The sequence below is a fragment of the Scardinius erythrophthalmus genome (assembly GCF_964197995.2).
Source record: "Scardinius erythrophthalmus genome assembly, chromosome: 5".
Taxonomy (NCBI): domain Eukaryota; kingdom Metazoa; phylum Chordata; class Actinopteri; order Cypriniformes; family Leuciscidae; genus Scardinius; species Scardinius erythrophthalmus.
Window position 1 is genome coordinate 6,034,707 of NC_138225.1, and position 16,171 is coordinate 6,050,877.

General features: G+C 36.3%; 1 protein-coding gene across 1 annotated transcript in view; it reads right to left on the minus strand.

Annotated features, from left to right (window-relative positions):
• Positions 1-6,284: 6,284 nt before the first annotated feature.
• bmpr1ba (bone morphogenetic protein receptor, type IBa) overlaps positions 6,285-16,171 on the minus strand; it is a 58,799-nt gene continuing 48,912 nt past the window's right edge. The window contains exons 8-14 of the mRNA XM_081365467.1: positions 15,162-15,258; positions 14,827-14,965; positions 13,988-14,180; positions 12,092-12,389; positions 10,591-10,766; positions 10,063-10,193; positions 6,285-6,930 (exon numbers count right to left, since the gene is read on the minus strand). Coding sequence (XP_081221593.1) covers positions 6,805-6,930; positions 10,063-10,193; positions 10,591-10,766; positions 12,092-12,389; positions 13,988-14,180; positions 14,827-14,965; positions 15,162-15,258 — 1,160 coding nt within the window. The 3' untranslated portion in view covers positions 6,285-6,804. The remainder of the gene's footprint in view (positions 6,931-10,062; positions 10,194-10,590; positions 10,767-12,091; positions 12,390-13,987; positions 14,181-14,826; positions 14,966-15,161; positions 15,259-16,171) is intronic.

The window sequence follows — 16,171 nt, forward strand, 5'->3', positions numbered from 1 at the left end:
AAAAAAAAAAAAAAACTTTCCATGGTGGTGACTATTGTTTCTGCCAGTATGTGATGGATACAACAGTTATTATAGCCCTTTTCACACAGCAATCCCAGTAAATTAGTCAAATTACCAGAGTGAGTTTACCGGTAAATGCACGAATATGCCGTTCACACATTAAGAGACCGTTCACACATTAAGAGACCGTTAAGAGACCGTTCACACATCAGCAACAAAATACCACTGAATGTCAGTCACGAGAAAAACACACTTATTATAGCCGCAGCGCTGTTGAATGGAACGGAAAGCAGTGCCTCGATCGCCACACGATGAAAAAGTTGCAAAAACGCGGTGCCAACAGTCAATTATGTCCATTTAACTAATATTTACATAGAAAAACTATTAAAAAGCAGCGGCACATAAGGTCCTTGCACACCTAGTCCAACATTTTTCGCAAGCTAAAAATGACCACATTTTGTCAATCACGTTTACACACTGCCTCCGAAACTTTCATCCGTAATATTAAAAAAAATCGGATCGTGTTCGATTTTTTGCATCCGTAGGAAGCATTTTGAAAGTTGACAATTGACCATTCGCAAAGACCCGCCTCCTTTAGTTATTATTGCTGTCCGACAAGCCACGCCGCTTTACGACACATCATGTTCTCACGCAATGAAAATTTAGGAGCAGAGAGGACACTAACAACGCGCTGACAGACAGGACAGACCAGGTTACTTTTGATATGAAACAGTCTCAACTTTCAAATTTGGTAATTTTTTAAAGAAATTTGAACAATAAATACCATTTTGTGGCTCTTTAATGTGTCTGTAGCCAGTTAAAGCTTCTCGTGAATCGATCATCTCTTCCTTCTAGTTTATTTATAGCATCAAATAAACATGAAAGAACATAAGAAGGAATGTTTTTTTAACCGTGGAAAGACGTCAGTACACACCGTTTTTCAAGTTCAAATCCTCCAACGTAAATCTACTTACTTTCCTGACTGCTTTGTCGGACAAAAATGGCGGATTATGATTGGTCAGATCGCCTGTCAATCAAACAAAGAGAAACCGTACAAGTGAACGCCAGAATCCAAAATGACATGGTGATCCACTTCGTCTCGCAGCACAAAGCAATTTATGACAAACAAAGTGCAGAATACAAAGACATGGAATATAAAGACTTATCAAACTGAGCCACGGACATCATGAAGTAGGCCTAGCCTAAACTTTGAATCGCTCGGGATAATCCCGCAGCTCCTTGATAAGGAGGTGGAAAATCTTTAGGAGGAAATTTTAAGAGAGAGGACAACAAAAATCATCCTCTGCTTGAAGACTCCATTTTGTATTGTTTTGCGATTTTTTTCGCAACGGATTAATTAATACGCATCGGACTCAGTGTGCAAGGTTTCTGTGCGTGACAAATTTTTAGGACGACGGAAACGAAAAAAATCATATAGGCTACGAAAAATTCGGACTCAAACCCATATAGACTGTACAAAAAGATTATTATTCGGACTCAAACCACTTCGGAGTGTGCAAGTGTAAACCGCGCGGAGTAATCGCGTCGTCTCAATAATGGTGTGAACACACCATATGGTCAATCATAATTATGATTATTATTATGATTAAGATTGGCCCAAAGTAGACTTCTTACGTCAGCGAGTTCGGACTTATATATATAAATATATGATCTGTTACACTTAATTTTCCTGGTTAAATAAACGTTACATAAAAAAGATAAACCAAATACAATTCTATTTTGTATTTTTACACTAATGTAATGTTCTATTTATCGTAGAACTATGTAATGTTCTATTTATTAAAACCGAGTATAAATCTCATCAAGTTAGTGTTTTTATGCATTTTTACATTTATTTCGATTAAAGATGCATGTGTGAAAGGGGCTGTTGTTACTGGATTGATGCAATGAAATAAAATTGTCTTTGTTTTATTTTCATTTCTTTTATGACAGTGAAGGCCAATAGCAAGTTACCACAGGTTTATTATAGTAACTATAACTGTAGTAACTTTTGGTGGAAAGCTTTGTTATGTTAAATTTGGTAACACTTTACTTAAAGCCTTTATATATAATCCATTATAAAAGCAGTGTTGGGTAAGTTACTCTAAAAAAGTAATTAATTACTAGCTACTAATTACATCTTCAACTGTGTAATTAGAATACTGTACTTACTGTACTCTAAAAAGCATTGCATACTTATTACTAATTACTTTCTAAATCCCATATTAACCTCGACCAGCTGAACTATACAAGAATAGACATGAAACGGCTATTTTGATTCTTTCAAATGCATATAATATAACATTGCATACATTATCCATGTACTGACCAAAGTGTGTAAAGGGTTAAATTAAAAACATACATTTTGACATGTTAAATCTACCATTGTTTTATGTAGAATACAGTATTGAATGCAATTACATCAGAAGTAACTGTAATTAACTTACTAAAAAATTAAGAGTAATCACTTTTCTTTACCAAGGAAAAGCAATTACAGTAATTAATTACTTAGTAATGGATTACACCCAACACTGTATAAAAGTACTTTGAATGCATTAATTATGTACTGTATGGTCTCATGAATAATTGTAACCACAGTTATAATACATTATATATTACTTATCAATTCATCGTTACACCTTTAGAAAGTATAATGCATTATAAAACACCTGACAAACAACTCATTTCAGATTTAAAATGAATCTGCAAATATTATAATGCATTTTACCTTTGGTTACACTTATTTATAAAAAGATATAATATGTTATAAGGTACATTGCGAATACCTTTATAATGCATTATACATAGAGGCTTGAAGTCGCAGCCAATTAGAACATACTTTATGATTAATATAAGGATGTGTTTCATGTGTGGGTTACTCAGAGATTATGAGTCAGAAATAGAAAAGGTTCAGTTAGAAGAGATTTGATTTGCTTTGCTCTTCCTATGAACACTGCCAGTATGGTGGAATCATTTGTTTCTGGTGAATATTAAAGATGTCACTCTATCACCCAGACACTTAAACTAGAAATATGATCTCTGAACTCTAGTTTAAAGAACATTAGAATAAACGTATATATACATGAAAGACACTTTACATGATTGAAAAAGTTGGAGTATATTTGCTTGTGTTGCTGTAGAGAGTTTATCTGATCATATTTACATGCACATTAGCTTGTGACATTTAAGGATTGTCTCGAGGGCCTGATGATGTCAGCCAAAAGAAAAGATGTTTCAGAGGCGGAGCAAGTTATTACGTTCTATTGAAGATTTTTAGGAATAATTTCGACTGATAAATCATTCACCATACTATGGAAGCTCATTTCTGCCACATAAGAAAAACAAATGATGCTTTGGTAAATCATAATTGTGACACAAAAAATTTTTACAGTGAAAATGAAATTGTAAAATGAAATTGACAGTGTTATAATTTATAATCAGATTTCTACTTTTCTTGTTTTTCTTTTTTTATATATATATTTTTTTATGACCATACTATCATAATTTCTACTTTTGCTGTAATAACGACTTTTTATCATAAGTAGAATGTCATATTTCAACTTTTTAATGTTAGAATGTTTTTTCCTCTTTTCTATTTTATTATATCTTTTTTGTTATAAAAATGTTTTGTCAACATTTTGACTTTTATTTTGACTTTTTATCGCATGATGATGTAGTGTTAAAATTTTTGGCATATTTCAACTTTTTTCATATTTTAATTTCTATATTTCATATTTTTTTCTTTTGTGACAGTCAAAATTATGATTCAAAATAGAAATGTACATTTGATCAGAATTTCAACTCAATTTCGACTGTCATAATCATGACTTTAGTCATAATTCTAACTTTTAATTTTTATTGTGACAATTTTAAGTGTTATATTTCAACTTTTTTATTGTTATAATTTCTTTTTTCTTTTATTATAACTTTAATATGTTGTAAATTTTTTTACTTTTATCTCAATTATGCTGTTTTTTTTACTTTTTATCTCATAGTTTTGACTGTCATATTTAAACATTTTTTCAAATTTTAATATCCATTTTTCTTCTTTTTTATATTTTTCTTTTATGAAATTATGATCAATTTTATTTAAACATTTTATCATAATTTTGACTTTTTATCTCATATAGTTTTGACTGTCATATTTCAACGTTTTTTCAAATTTTAATTTCCATTTTTCTTTTTCTTTTTTTCTTTTATGAAATTGTGAACAATTTTATTTGAACATTTTATCACAATTTCAATGTATGTCATAATTATGACTTAGTATCTCATAATTGTAACTTTTTTTCAAGTAATAATTTCAACTTGTCATAATTATGGCTTACTATAATAATTTCTTATGACTTTTTATCATTAGGACTTATAATTTTGACTGTCATATTTCAACTTTATGTTATAATTTCTTCTTTTATTATAATGTTTTTATGATTTATGCCATGTCATAATTTTGACTGCCATCAATATGGCTTTTTTTTTTAGGAATTATGCATTTTTTGGTTATAATTATGATTTACCAAAAGCATGTTTTTTTTTTTGGCATCAATGGGCTTCCTTACATTAGGACCAGGAATGTGTCGTTCTGATTTCATGTAAAAAATATAAAATACCCATTTGCAGGAAATCCCCGAAGTCTTTAGCAAGACCTAAAGAAAAACTCAGAAATCTTAAATGTGTTTACAGCCGGATTAGATGGTTTACAGTTAACGATGGTCTATGCAACCGCTTTGTAAAGAAGCTGGCGTGTTTTATGCATTAATGTTTCTGCATAAATTGGTCACACTACAGTAGATGCGAGTGTTGGTGTGCTTGTAAATGTGCTCGCAGTGATGTGAAACACAGGGCTCATTATTCGTGATCTGTCTGCGGTGTCACTGCTTGCAGCCGCTGCCACACAACCAACGCGGAAACCAACTGCCATTTCCCACAATCCACGGCGAGGATCTGTGCGAAAATAAAAGCCAAATTAATGAGCAAAACAAGGCAGCAGAACAGCCCTCCTAAGGTTGAAGAGCGTTGAGTGTTTCTGTCTGATGTAAATGCTGTGCCAACTATGCAACGTTTGCTTCTGTGCAGGACAATGACAGAACCGCTGGCAAATGTGCATTGTTATGACTTGCATGTACAGAGAGGATTGAATCCATAGAATAAAGCTTCATTAAAATAGCAATTCAAAAAACACTAATATGTCCGCTGTATAAAATGTATGTAAAGAATTTTTTAAATAAATTATATTTTTAATCAATGCTGAAAGTGCCCTTGTTTTTTTGGAGATTACTTATCTAGAACATGACTGTCCTAACAAACATGTACCATGAGAACCAAAAGAGAGGCTTACATTTTTAAGGGTGTGAAGATGATTTCTGTCTTTTATGAATGTTTTAGGAAAAAACATTTTTATTGGTTGTTTTGTTTGAGTCAATAATGCTTCCTTTGGTTGTACATTTGGACCATATTTTATTTTCATTTATTTTTCGTTCAGCCAATGCAACAGTGTAGAAAACTGTTTTGTGCTCTGGCAAAGCATTTGTTTTTATGTCAGTCAAAATTATGAAAAACTATTTTTTTTTTAATAATTCCTCATTTAAACTTTTGGAAATAATTTCGACTAATAAAAATTTGTTAGTATCTCATACTTTTTTCAATTTCTATGTTTGCCACAATTATATCTTACTATCATCATTTTTACCTTTGTGTCTACTTATGTAATAATTTTACCTTTTTACCTCATAATGATATAATTTCATAATATACATTATATAGTATGTTAAAATTATCACTTTTTGAGGGTGAGCAAAAATGCACCGTTTTTGTGTCTGTCCCTTTAAATGCAAATGAGCTGCTGCTGCCGGCACAGAGGGCGGAGCTTTAAGAGCTCGTGTCCTTTTACCTCAAACAAACATGCACAGAAAATTTCAACTTTTAGGCTTTTATGTTCAAACTGGAGTCAGACAGTGGAGAGACTGAAGAAGAAATGACAACATGTAGAAGCAAAAGGACATTTCTGAATGGTTAGTTGATGAATTTATGTAGCTTATGTGTAGTTATCTTCTAGTCATTGATTAGCATATTCTGTCATGATAATCTATGTTGTAGTCCTTAAAAAGCGATTTCTTTAAAAGCAAATATCTCCCTTTGCTTTGAACTTTGAGCGTCGTAACTTTGCAGATGTTGTTTATGCTCAAACAGCAACATTACACACTAACTAAAGTTAGAAAAGTGAAATCATAATGAACCACCCCTCACAAAAACGGTTAAATTAAAACAAACAAACAAAAAAACTTCAGTGTCATTAGAACATTTATTCAAGTACTTTGATGCTTCACTCTCATTCTTTTACACAGCTATTTACACAATAAATAAGGCACAGCCTACCAAAAAAGGAGGGAAGCCGCAGCTCTTACACTTGTTGCAAGTTCCAAACACGAGCCGAAATCATCGTCATGTACGAGCTGAACAGACTGTGAAAGGAGAAAACTTCTCTCAAGGGAGTCATGAGCTAAAGCCCAAGTGTTTCTAATGGACACCGGACATCTGGCTCGATGAGGTCATGCTGCGTCCCACTGACCGTTTGCAGGTGCTCGTCCATGAAGCGTCACGACAGCAGGACTGAGAGCGGCCAGCGGTGTCTTCCACAGGGCTGAATATCTGAGCTCTGACCACAGAACATCTTTGGCGTCTTTCGCCATTGGTGAGTCAGTCTGCAAGATGCCCTCGCACGGCAGAACTCACCGACTGAACCCACGGCGGGCCGTTGCAGGCGGTGAGGTCGGGGTTACCGTCAGTGCTGCTTTCGGGCTGTTCTCAGACTTTAATGTCCTGGGACTCTGACATCTTGGCCAGCGTCTTTTTAATGCGAAGTGCGGTGAGCCGAGAGGCGGGGTTATGAGCCCAACACTCCGTCATGAGCTTCCCCATCTGTCTGAGACACTGAAAACAAACACAATGACAAGTGTTGAAGCACATTCACACCAAGGACGATAACTGTAATGATAAAGATATCGGTTTGAAAATCATTCTAAACGTATGAAATATTGACATTTTTATCAAAAAAACAATAACTGACTAAAAAAAATATATATGTAAACATTAAGACCACGGTTGTGTATGTGTTTTTTTGTTTGTTTTGTTTTTAAAGGGATAGTTCACCCTCATGTCGTTTCAAACCCGTAAGACTTTCATTCATCTTTGAAACCCACATGACATTTTTAAAGGAATCGGAGAGCTTTCTGTGCCTCCATTGACAGCTACACTACACAACTATCATTTAAACGATTCAAAAAGTTCATAAACAGATCGTAAAACTAATCCATATGAATTGAGCGGTTTAGTCCGAATTTTATGAAGCGACTTGATCGATTTATATGATGAACACATTTAATTTAGGCTTTTATTCACATATGAACAATGATCAGTGAACATAAAAAGTAGCTCAACTGAACCTGCTTGATGCGCGAGAACAAACGTGCTGCGTAACACGAGAATGAACCTCATTGGTTCTTGCTGAAGCTCAAACGTGATGCGTAACACGAGAATGAACCTCATTGGTTCTTGCTGAAGCTCAAGCGTGCTGCGTAACACGAGAATGAACCTCATTGGTTCTTGCTGAAGCTCAAACATGATGCGTAACACGAGAATGAACCTCATTGGTTCTTGCTGAAGCTCAAACGTGCTGCGTAACACGAGAATGAACCTCATTGGTTCTTGCAGAAGCTCAAACGTGCTGCGTAACACGAGAATGAACCTCATTGGTTCTTGCTGAAGCTCAAACGTGATGCGTAACACGAGAATGAACCTCATTGGTTCTTGCTGAAGCTCAAACGTGATGCGTAACACGAGAATGAACCTCATTGGTTCTTGCTGAAGCTCAAACATGATGCGTAACACGAGAATGAACCTCATTGGTTCTTGCTGAAGCTCAAACGTGCTGCGTAACACGAGAATGAACCTCATTGGTTCTTGCTGAAGCTCAAACATGATGCGTAACACGAGAATGAACCTCATTGGTTCTTGCTGAAGCTCAAACGTGCTGCGTAACACGAGAATGAACCTCATTGGTTCTTGCAGAAGCTCAAACGTGATGCGTAACACGAGAATGAACCTCATTGGTTCTTGCAGAAGCTCAAACGTGCTGCGTAACACGAGAATGAACCTCATTGGTTCTTGCTGAAGCTCAAACGTGATGCGTAACACGAGAATGAACCTCATTGGTTCTTGCTGAAGCTCAAACGTGATGCGTAACACGAGAATGAACCTCATTGGTTCTTGTAGAAGCTCAAACGTGCTGCGTAACATGAGAATGAACCTCATTGGTTCTTGCTGAAGCTCAAACGTGATGCGTAACACGAGAATGAACCTCATTGGTTCTTGCTGAAGCTCAAACGTGATGCGTAACACGAGAATGAACCTCATTGGTTCTTGCTGAAGCTCAAACGTGATGCGTAACACGAGAATGAACCTCATTGGTTCTTGCTGAAGCTCAAACGTGATGCGTAACACGAGAATGAACCTCATTGGTTCTTGCTGAAGCTCAAACGTGATGCGTAACACGAGAATGAACCTCATTGGTTCTTGCTGAAGCTCAAACGTGATGCGTAACACGAGAATGAACCTCATTGGTTCTTGCTGAAGCTCAAACGTGCTGCGTAACACGAGAATGAACCTCATTGGTTCTTGCTGAAGCTCAAACGTGATGCGTAACACGAGAATGAACCTCATTGGTTCTTGCTGAAGCTCAAACGTGATGCGTAACACGAGAATGAACCTCATTGGTTCTTGCTGAAGCTCAAACGTGATGCGTAACACGAGAATGAACCTCATTGGTTCTTGCTGAAGCTCAAACGTGATGCGTAACACGAGAATGAACCTCATTGGTTCTTGCTGAAGCTCAAACGTGATGCGTAACACGAGAATGAACCTCATTGGTTCTTGCTGAAGCTCAAACGTGCTGCGTAACACGAGAATGAACCTCATTGGTTCTTGTAGAAGCTCAAACGTGCTGCGTAACACGAGAATGAACCTCATTGATTCTTGCTGAAGCTCAAACGTGCTGCGTAACACGAGAATGAACCTCATTGGCTCTTACAGAAGCTCAAACGTGCTGCGTAACACAAGAATGAACCTCATTGGCTCTTACAGAAGCTCAAACGTGCTGCGTAACACGAGAATGAACCTCATTGGTTCTTGCTGAAGCTCAAACGTGCTGCGTAACACGAGAATGAACCTCATTGGTTCTTGCTGAAGCTCAAACGTGATGCGTAACACGAGAATGAACCTCATTGGTTCTTGCTGAAGCTCAAACGTGCTGCGTAACACGAGAATGAACCTCATTGGTTCTTGCTGAAGCTCAAACGTGATGCGTAACACGAGAATGAACCTCATTGGTTCTTGTAGAAGCTCAAACGTGCTGCGTAACACGAGAATGAACCTCATTGGCTCTTACAGAAGCTCAAACGTGCTGCGTAACACGAGAATGAACCTCATTGGTTCTTGCTGAAGCTCAAACGTGCTGCGTAACACGAGAATGAACCTCATTGGCTCTTACAGAAGCTCAAACGTGCTGCGTAACACGAGGATGAACCTCATTGGTTCTTGCTGAAGCTCAAACGTGCTGCGTAACACGAGAATGAGCCTCATTGGTTCTTGCTGAAGCTCAAACGTGATGCGTAACACGAGAATGAACCTCATTGGTTCTTGCTGAAGCTCAAACGTGCTTGAGCTTCTGTTTACCACAAATGATGTGTGAGTTGATGAATGTTTATATGTGAATAAAAGCCTAAATTCAATCAGTTCGTCATATAAAGCGATCGAGTCTCTTCAGAAAAGTTGGACTAAGGGGGTGGTTGAGCATTAAAATGGTAGTTGCGTAGCTGTCAATGGAGGGACAGAAAGCTCTCAGATTTCATCAAAAAGATCTTCATTTGTGTTTCGAAGATGAACGAAAGTCTTGCGGGTTTGGAGCGACACGAGGGTGAGTTAAATGATGACAGAATTCGTTTTTTGGGGGAACTATCCCTTTAAGTAATGAAATCAGTGTGAAGAGTGAGCAGATTAGTGTTTAACCTCATCACTGGTCCAGCGGTTGGGGAAAGATGGCCGTATTCTCTTGATGCACACGACTTCTCGCATGTCTTCATACGATGGGTCATTAGGAACGTGATCGTGATACGGCAGCTGATATTCCTCAACAATACCTGCAGAAACATCCAAAAAAAACAATCAATACATAGACATAAATGAGATCTCTTTAAAATCAAGATCTTATTGGTAAAAAAAAAATAAAAAATGTATGCAACAATTAAACTGAGAGCAAATGGACACTTTTTGATTTTGCATACCTCCTGACAAAAATTAAGAAATGATTGTCACTCACTATTAGATATTTATAAATTAAAAACTGCAAGATTTGGACCTTTCAAATGATGTATAGCTTGTCAAGCTAAAATAAAGACTTATTATTACTATACTTGTGCGGTAAATATTAAAGAAAACAGAAATGGGTCACCGATGCTCCACAGCATGTCTACAGTACAGTTGACACTTTATGTAATTGTACGTCATTGAAATATTTAAGGAAAGGCAGATCTGTACCTCCAGACACACTTCGGCGGGCGATCTCCCACAGTATGAGGCCAAAGCTGTAAATGTCTGCCATGATGTAGGACTGAAAATGGCTCCTGTTCAGAGTCTCGTCCAGAACTTCAGGAGCCATGAAGCGTTTGGTGCCCACACGTGTGTTCAGCGGGATGTCCACTTCATTAGTGTCGCTGTTCAATGAGACACAACAGTTTTAATATAGTATTTCAATCCTGATTCTCTACATTGTCATGTCTTTTATTTTGTAATTTGCCATTCATGTTTTTTTGTAGTTCTTGTCATTGTCTTTGTAGTTCTTTCTGTTTATGTTGATTAGTTCCAGGTGTTTCTTATCTCAGGTATTTAACCATGTGCTCGGTCTTGTCTGGGGTGGATTATTGTTTGTTCGTAAGTGTGACTGTCATGTGGTTACGGATCGAGGCCTTGAGCTTACACTTCATATCATGTGTTTCATGGTCAAGTTATGGATATTTCTCATGATTGGAGCTATTAAACACCTTTAATCTGCATATAGATATATAGATATAGTTTGACTTTTGAGACTATTGTTTACACCTGACATCTATCTATAGGCACTAGGGCTCTTTTTATTAGCATATAATCTTCAGCAAAGTTCAAATGATTTTTGTGGGTTAAAAAGTTGTTGATGCTGCTATGAGTTTAGTTTGTTAAGCTACAAGCTAATAAGTAGTTTAACTACAGTCAAGCTACCCTTAAGATAAAGTAGTTTGCTACAATCCAGTACAATTTACTATATATTACTATATATATAATGTGTGCCAGTGTTATTTTTTTATTTATATACTATTATAATAGTTGCTATTTTGAATAAGCTGTTATTTTTATATTTTCAGCATTCATTAAAATGTTTGTTTCAATTTTAGTAATTTTAATTGCTTTAAAAGCTGATTTTTTTATATTTCTATTTCAGTTTCATAATTAAGTCATTTTAGTACTTCAACTTACCCTGATTTTATTTTCAATTGGTCAAGTTTTTCATCAATTTTTTTTTTTTTTTTTTTTTAAAATAACAAAAACAAATTTTTAACCGGTTACGGTTTTATCTAACAATAAAAATATTGATATGTAGATTTAGTTATAGAATTGTATTCCACTATCAGGGTATTATGAATCTGATAATTATATAAAAAAAAAACTTAATTAGTGACAGAATTAAACTAATTCTGAATTAAATTAAACTAGGCACATAAATTAACATTAAACAGTAATCAATTTCAGCAATCAACAAAAACAATTTTAAACTATTTGTATAGAGCAAAATTGAAAATAAAGTTAGAATCAGCCAAGACTGTGTACTAAATATCAGCAGTTAAAATTAAAAACAAAAATGTGTGCTACAAAAATGCCAGGCAGGGACTTCTGGGAACACTTTTGACCCATCACTCAAATTAATATTTCAAATAATATATTTGAACTGGTTGCAAAGATAATTAGCAAGACTAGTAAAGACAAGCAAACCAGAGTGTAGTCGCACCTGATGAACTTGACGGCGAGGCCGAGGTCAGCGATGCAGCAGGAGCCGTTCCTCTTCACCAGGATGTTCTTGCTCTTCAGGTCTCTGTGGGCGATGGCCGGTTTGCCCTGCGTGCCGAAGATCTCCGTGTGCAGGTGGCAGAGCCCGGACACAGAGGAGTAAGCCAGTCTCAGCATGGCTCGGCTGTCCAGGGTGGTGCACTTCAGATAGTCGTACAGGGAGCCGTTCTCGTGGTAGTCGGTGATGAGGTAGAGTTGAGTCCACGAGCCTGTGCCTTTAATGTCGGCCGCGATGAACCCTGAGGAGAGAGTCGCTGAAGTTAAAGTCCCTGCGTGAGACTAAATACACTCTGAGAAAGACCACGCTTAATTTAATGTTATAATTAATCTGATATCAGCTTAATTAATTTGAAATGACTGCTAATCAAGACGGTTCAATCGTGCACGGTTCATTTTCCTGTAATTGCCGACTGCATGTTCACCAGTAGGAGTAATTAAATAACAGTAGAGATGCTGCTAACTTAACTACATTTTTCAGTTGCGTGACGGTAGCTCTGCAGTTCTGAGTATAGCATTGCTATTTTTCCAAACAGCAGCGACGTAGCATGAAAAGATGCAGTAATGCTGTTTGTCGCATCAGACTGTATCGTACAGCCGAGTGATTTGATGCAATGATCAAACACAGCGTATGTCCCAGAGAACGTCCTCAAGCGGCGATTAATTATAGCGACCTGATTTATACGGGATGGTTCATTTTAATTAACTGAATTCACTGATTAATTTGAGTGATCACTCAAACGTGTTCCCGGGAGTTCCTATGTCTAAAATATTTAGTTAAATGAGACAAATAACATGGACATTCTGAGGATTTGGGTTAACGCAGGGGTTCACAAACTTTTCAAGGTCACCAGCAACATGCACCTGCATAAAGACTCTTTTAGACATGACACTGCTTGCAAAATCCAATCAGATTTATTTGAAACACTGTAATTAAAGGTTTCTCTACAGACTTTTTTTTTTGTTACGCTATATTTGAAATATTGTAATAAATACAGTACTACAACTTCTCAACTTCAACGTGCTTCTCTTTGTGTTTGTGATGTTAAGTCTCTAAGGCCCTGTTTACACCTGATATTAAGATGCGTTTTGGTCGATCGGATCACAAGTGGACAAGGCTAAATACAGTTTTGCCCTCTTCCAGAGGTAGTCGACAACACATTTGACCGGATTGCTTTCATAATGTAAATGCTCATGTGGTCGAGTGTGTTCAAACAGACACGTCTACTCTCCATCTACTGATCTAATGAGTAACATTATGAGAAGAGCTCAAGCCAGACGGGATTTAAACTGTCGGCTGAAGACCCAAGTTTGGTTTGAAGATGAAAAACATACCCAGCTCAATGTTCTCTCACCATTCCTGATTTCTAACACACACTCACAGCGTTCGGCTGGTCTTGTGTCTGTCAGAGCAGAAACTAAAGCTGATGTTCTCCGTGTGTTTTTCCGTCGTCTTCGGTCGCGTTCATATGTAAATTGCACGAGCTTATTGTGTAAAACCATTAAAATGAAATAAAATCAACTCACACAGATCTCTTGTAGTTAAAGATTAGCTACACAAAGGCACACTTTTGCACACACACGTACTACATAGATGTTTTTAATTAAGTATAACAATTACTCTAACCGGGGTTCGCGAGGGAACTGCAGGGATTTTGTGACTTGATGAAAAGTAAATAATAAATTAAATCATACATTTTTTAAATGAAATAAATAATTTTTAAATATCAATCAAAATAAAACACTAAAAACATTCAATATTTTATTTGTTTACCTGCATGTGACCTTTAAGCAACATCAGAGAGCTGTGTGTGCATGTGTCTGAGAAAGAAAGTCTCACCCAGTATATTCTCATGTCTCATGAGGACAGTCTGATATATCTCCGTCTCTCTGAACCAGCTGGCCTCCTCTGTGGTGAAAAACACTTTCACAGCTACTTTCTCTCCTCTCCATCTACCCATCCACACCTCTCCATAACGGCCCTTCCCAATCTGCGTCACCATCTGGATCTGCTTCGCTATAGTGCGCTGCACCTAGATAGATAGATAGATAGATAGATAGATAGATAGATAGATAGATAGATAGATAGATAGATAGATAGATAGATAGATAGATAGATAGATAGATAGATAGATAGATAGATAGATAGATAGATAGATAGATAGACAGACACATAGGTATATAGACACATAGGTATATAGATAGATAGATAGATAGATAGATAGATAGATAGATAGATAGATAGATAGATAGATAGATAGATAGATAGATAGATAGATAGATAGATAGATAGATAGATAGATAGATAGATAGCTTTTAACTTTTATTTTGACAGATTGTATGAAGACATTTGAGTTTCTGTGTGTATTTGAAAATAGTTTATCATTAAATGAAATGGTGAAATGCTAGTGAAGTGGCTCTCAGGGCAGCTCTGGAGATCAAGTGTGTTCATGTGAGACGCTGAAATTGCCGCTCATTCACACTTCATATTTAAATAGCAATCATTCTGCAGTTTAATATTTACAGACACTAGTCCATATCACAAGTGTACAGACAATTACATTCCATGTTATACAGTAAATTCCATTGTTATGACTGTATTCTATGTGCATTTCATTGGTCCCTATGTGGATGCTGATTTCATGTCTTGTGTGACTGTGTGCAGTGTGTGATTCTCACCAGCAGGGGGAGTCCTGACCCTGAGCCGGAGCTCTGGGACTGCTCTATGAGATCCCGCAGGGATTCTCCGGGAGGAATGAGAGTTTCGTCAGGATGCAGGCCAAGGCTGTAGCGCGGGGCCAACTCATGACGCTTATACCTGAAACGCCACACAGACGACTTAACCAAACTCCACACAAAGACAACATGGAGATTGAGACTGAGGTCTCCATGATTAAAACCGTAATGTTATAATAATCTGTCAGATTATGTCAGGATTAATCTGTAAGGTTTAGTTTATAGTCATTTCAATTAGATTTATTTAAGAACAAGTGTCTGTGTGGTAACTTACACACCTGAAGTAACAGAAGATGATGATGAAGGTGAGGATGAAGCTACAGACGGTCACTGAGATGAGCAGAGCGATATGATGAATATCTCCAACTACATAACCTGCACACACACACACACAAGTATTATTACATGTCCAAGAGAGAAGAGACCAAAGGTTGAACACGCAACAGAGCTGAGTGAAATCAGAGTCATCGCTATTCGCCACAGCACAGGTGAGAGGGTGTGAATACACAGGTGTGTGTGTGTGTGTGTGTGTGTGTGTGTGTGTGTGTGTGTGTGTGTGTGTGTGTGTGAGACAGACAGAGGGACTTCTATTCTGCTGTGCTGATGATGGCAGTTGTATCGTGACAGCCACAATAAACCCTACAGGTGTGTAAGGGCTTTGACCTAGATATACTTTTGGGAACAAATCAGACTTTTTTTCTTCTAGGAATGATGCCCAAAGAAAAAAAATATTAAAAAGCTAAATAATTATGTATTTATTTGACTTTTTTAATAGTAATTAAGACTAGATTATTATTATATGGTTGCCCAAAGAAAAAATAACGAAAGAGGCTAAATAATTATTTATTTATTTATACTTTTTATAGTAATTAAGACTAGATTATTATTATATAATAATATATTATTATAGTTTTTAGAGTTGTATTAATATAATGAAGTAAATGTAATTCTCTAATTTTCATTTGATTTTTAGATTTTTTATTATTTATTATTTATTTAGTACCTTAGTACTAAATGTGTTTTTATTTCAGTTTTAGTTTTTATTTATTTACAGTTAGTGATTTTTGTGCTGCGACCATCTCAGAGAGGATTTAGCATGTTGCTATGCTGTTGCTAAACGGTTCAACTAAGAGTTGAGGGTTAAACTAACTCACTAACTTTAAATATTAACAATTGTAATAATAATACTTACCTGAACAAACACTGCTCAATAGCTGTAGTAAAAGGATAGTAAAACCTGAAAATGTTGTTCATCTGATGACATTTTTGTTTTCCTTATAAATCATGA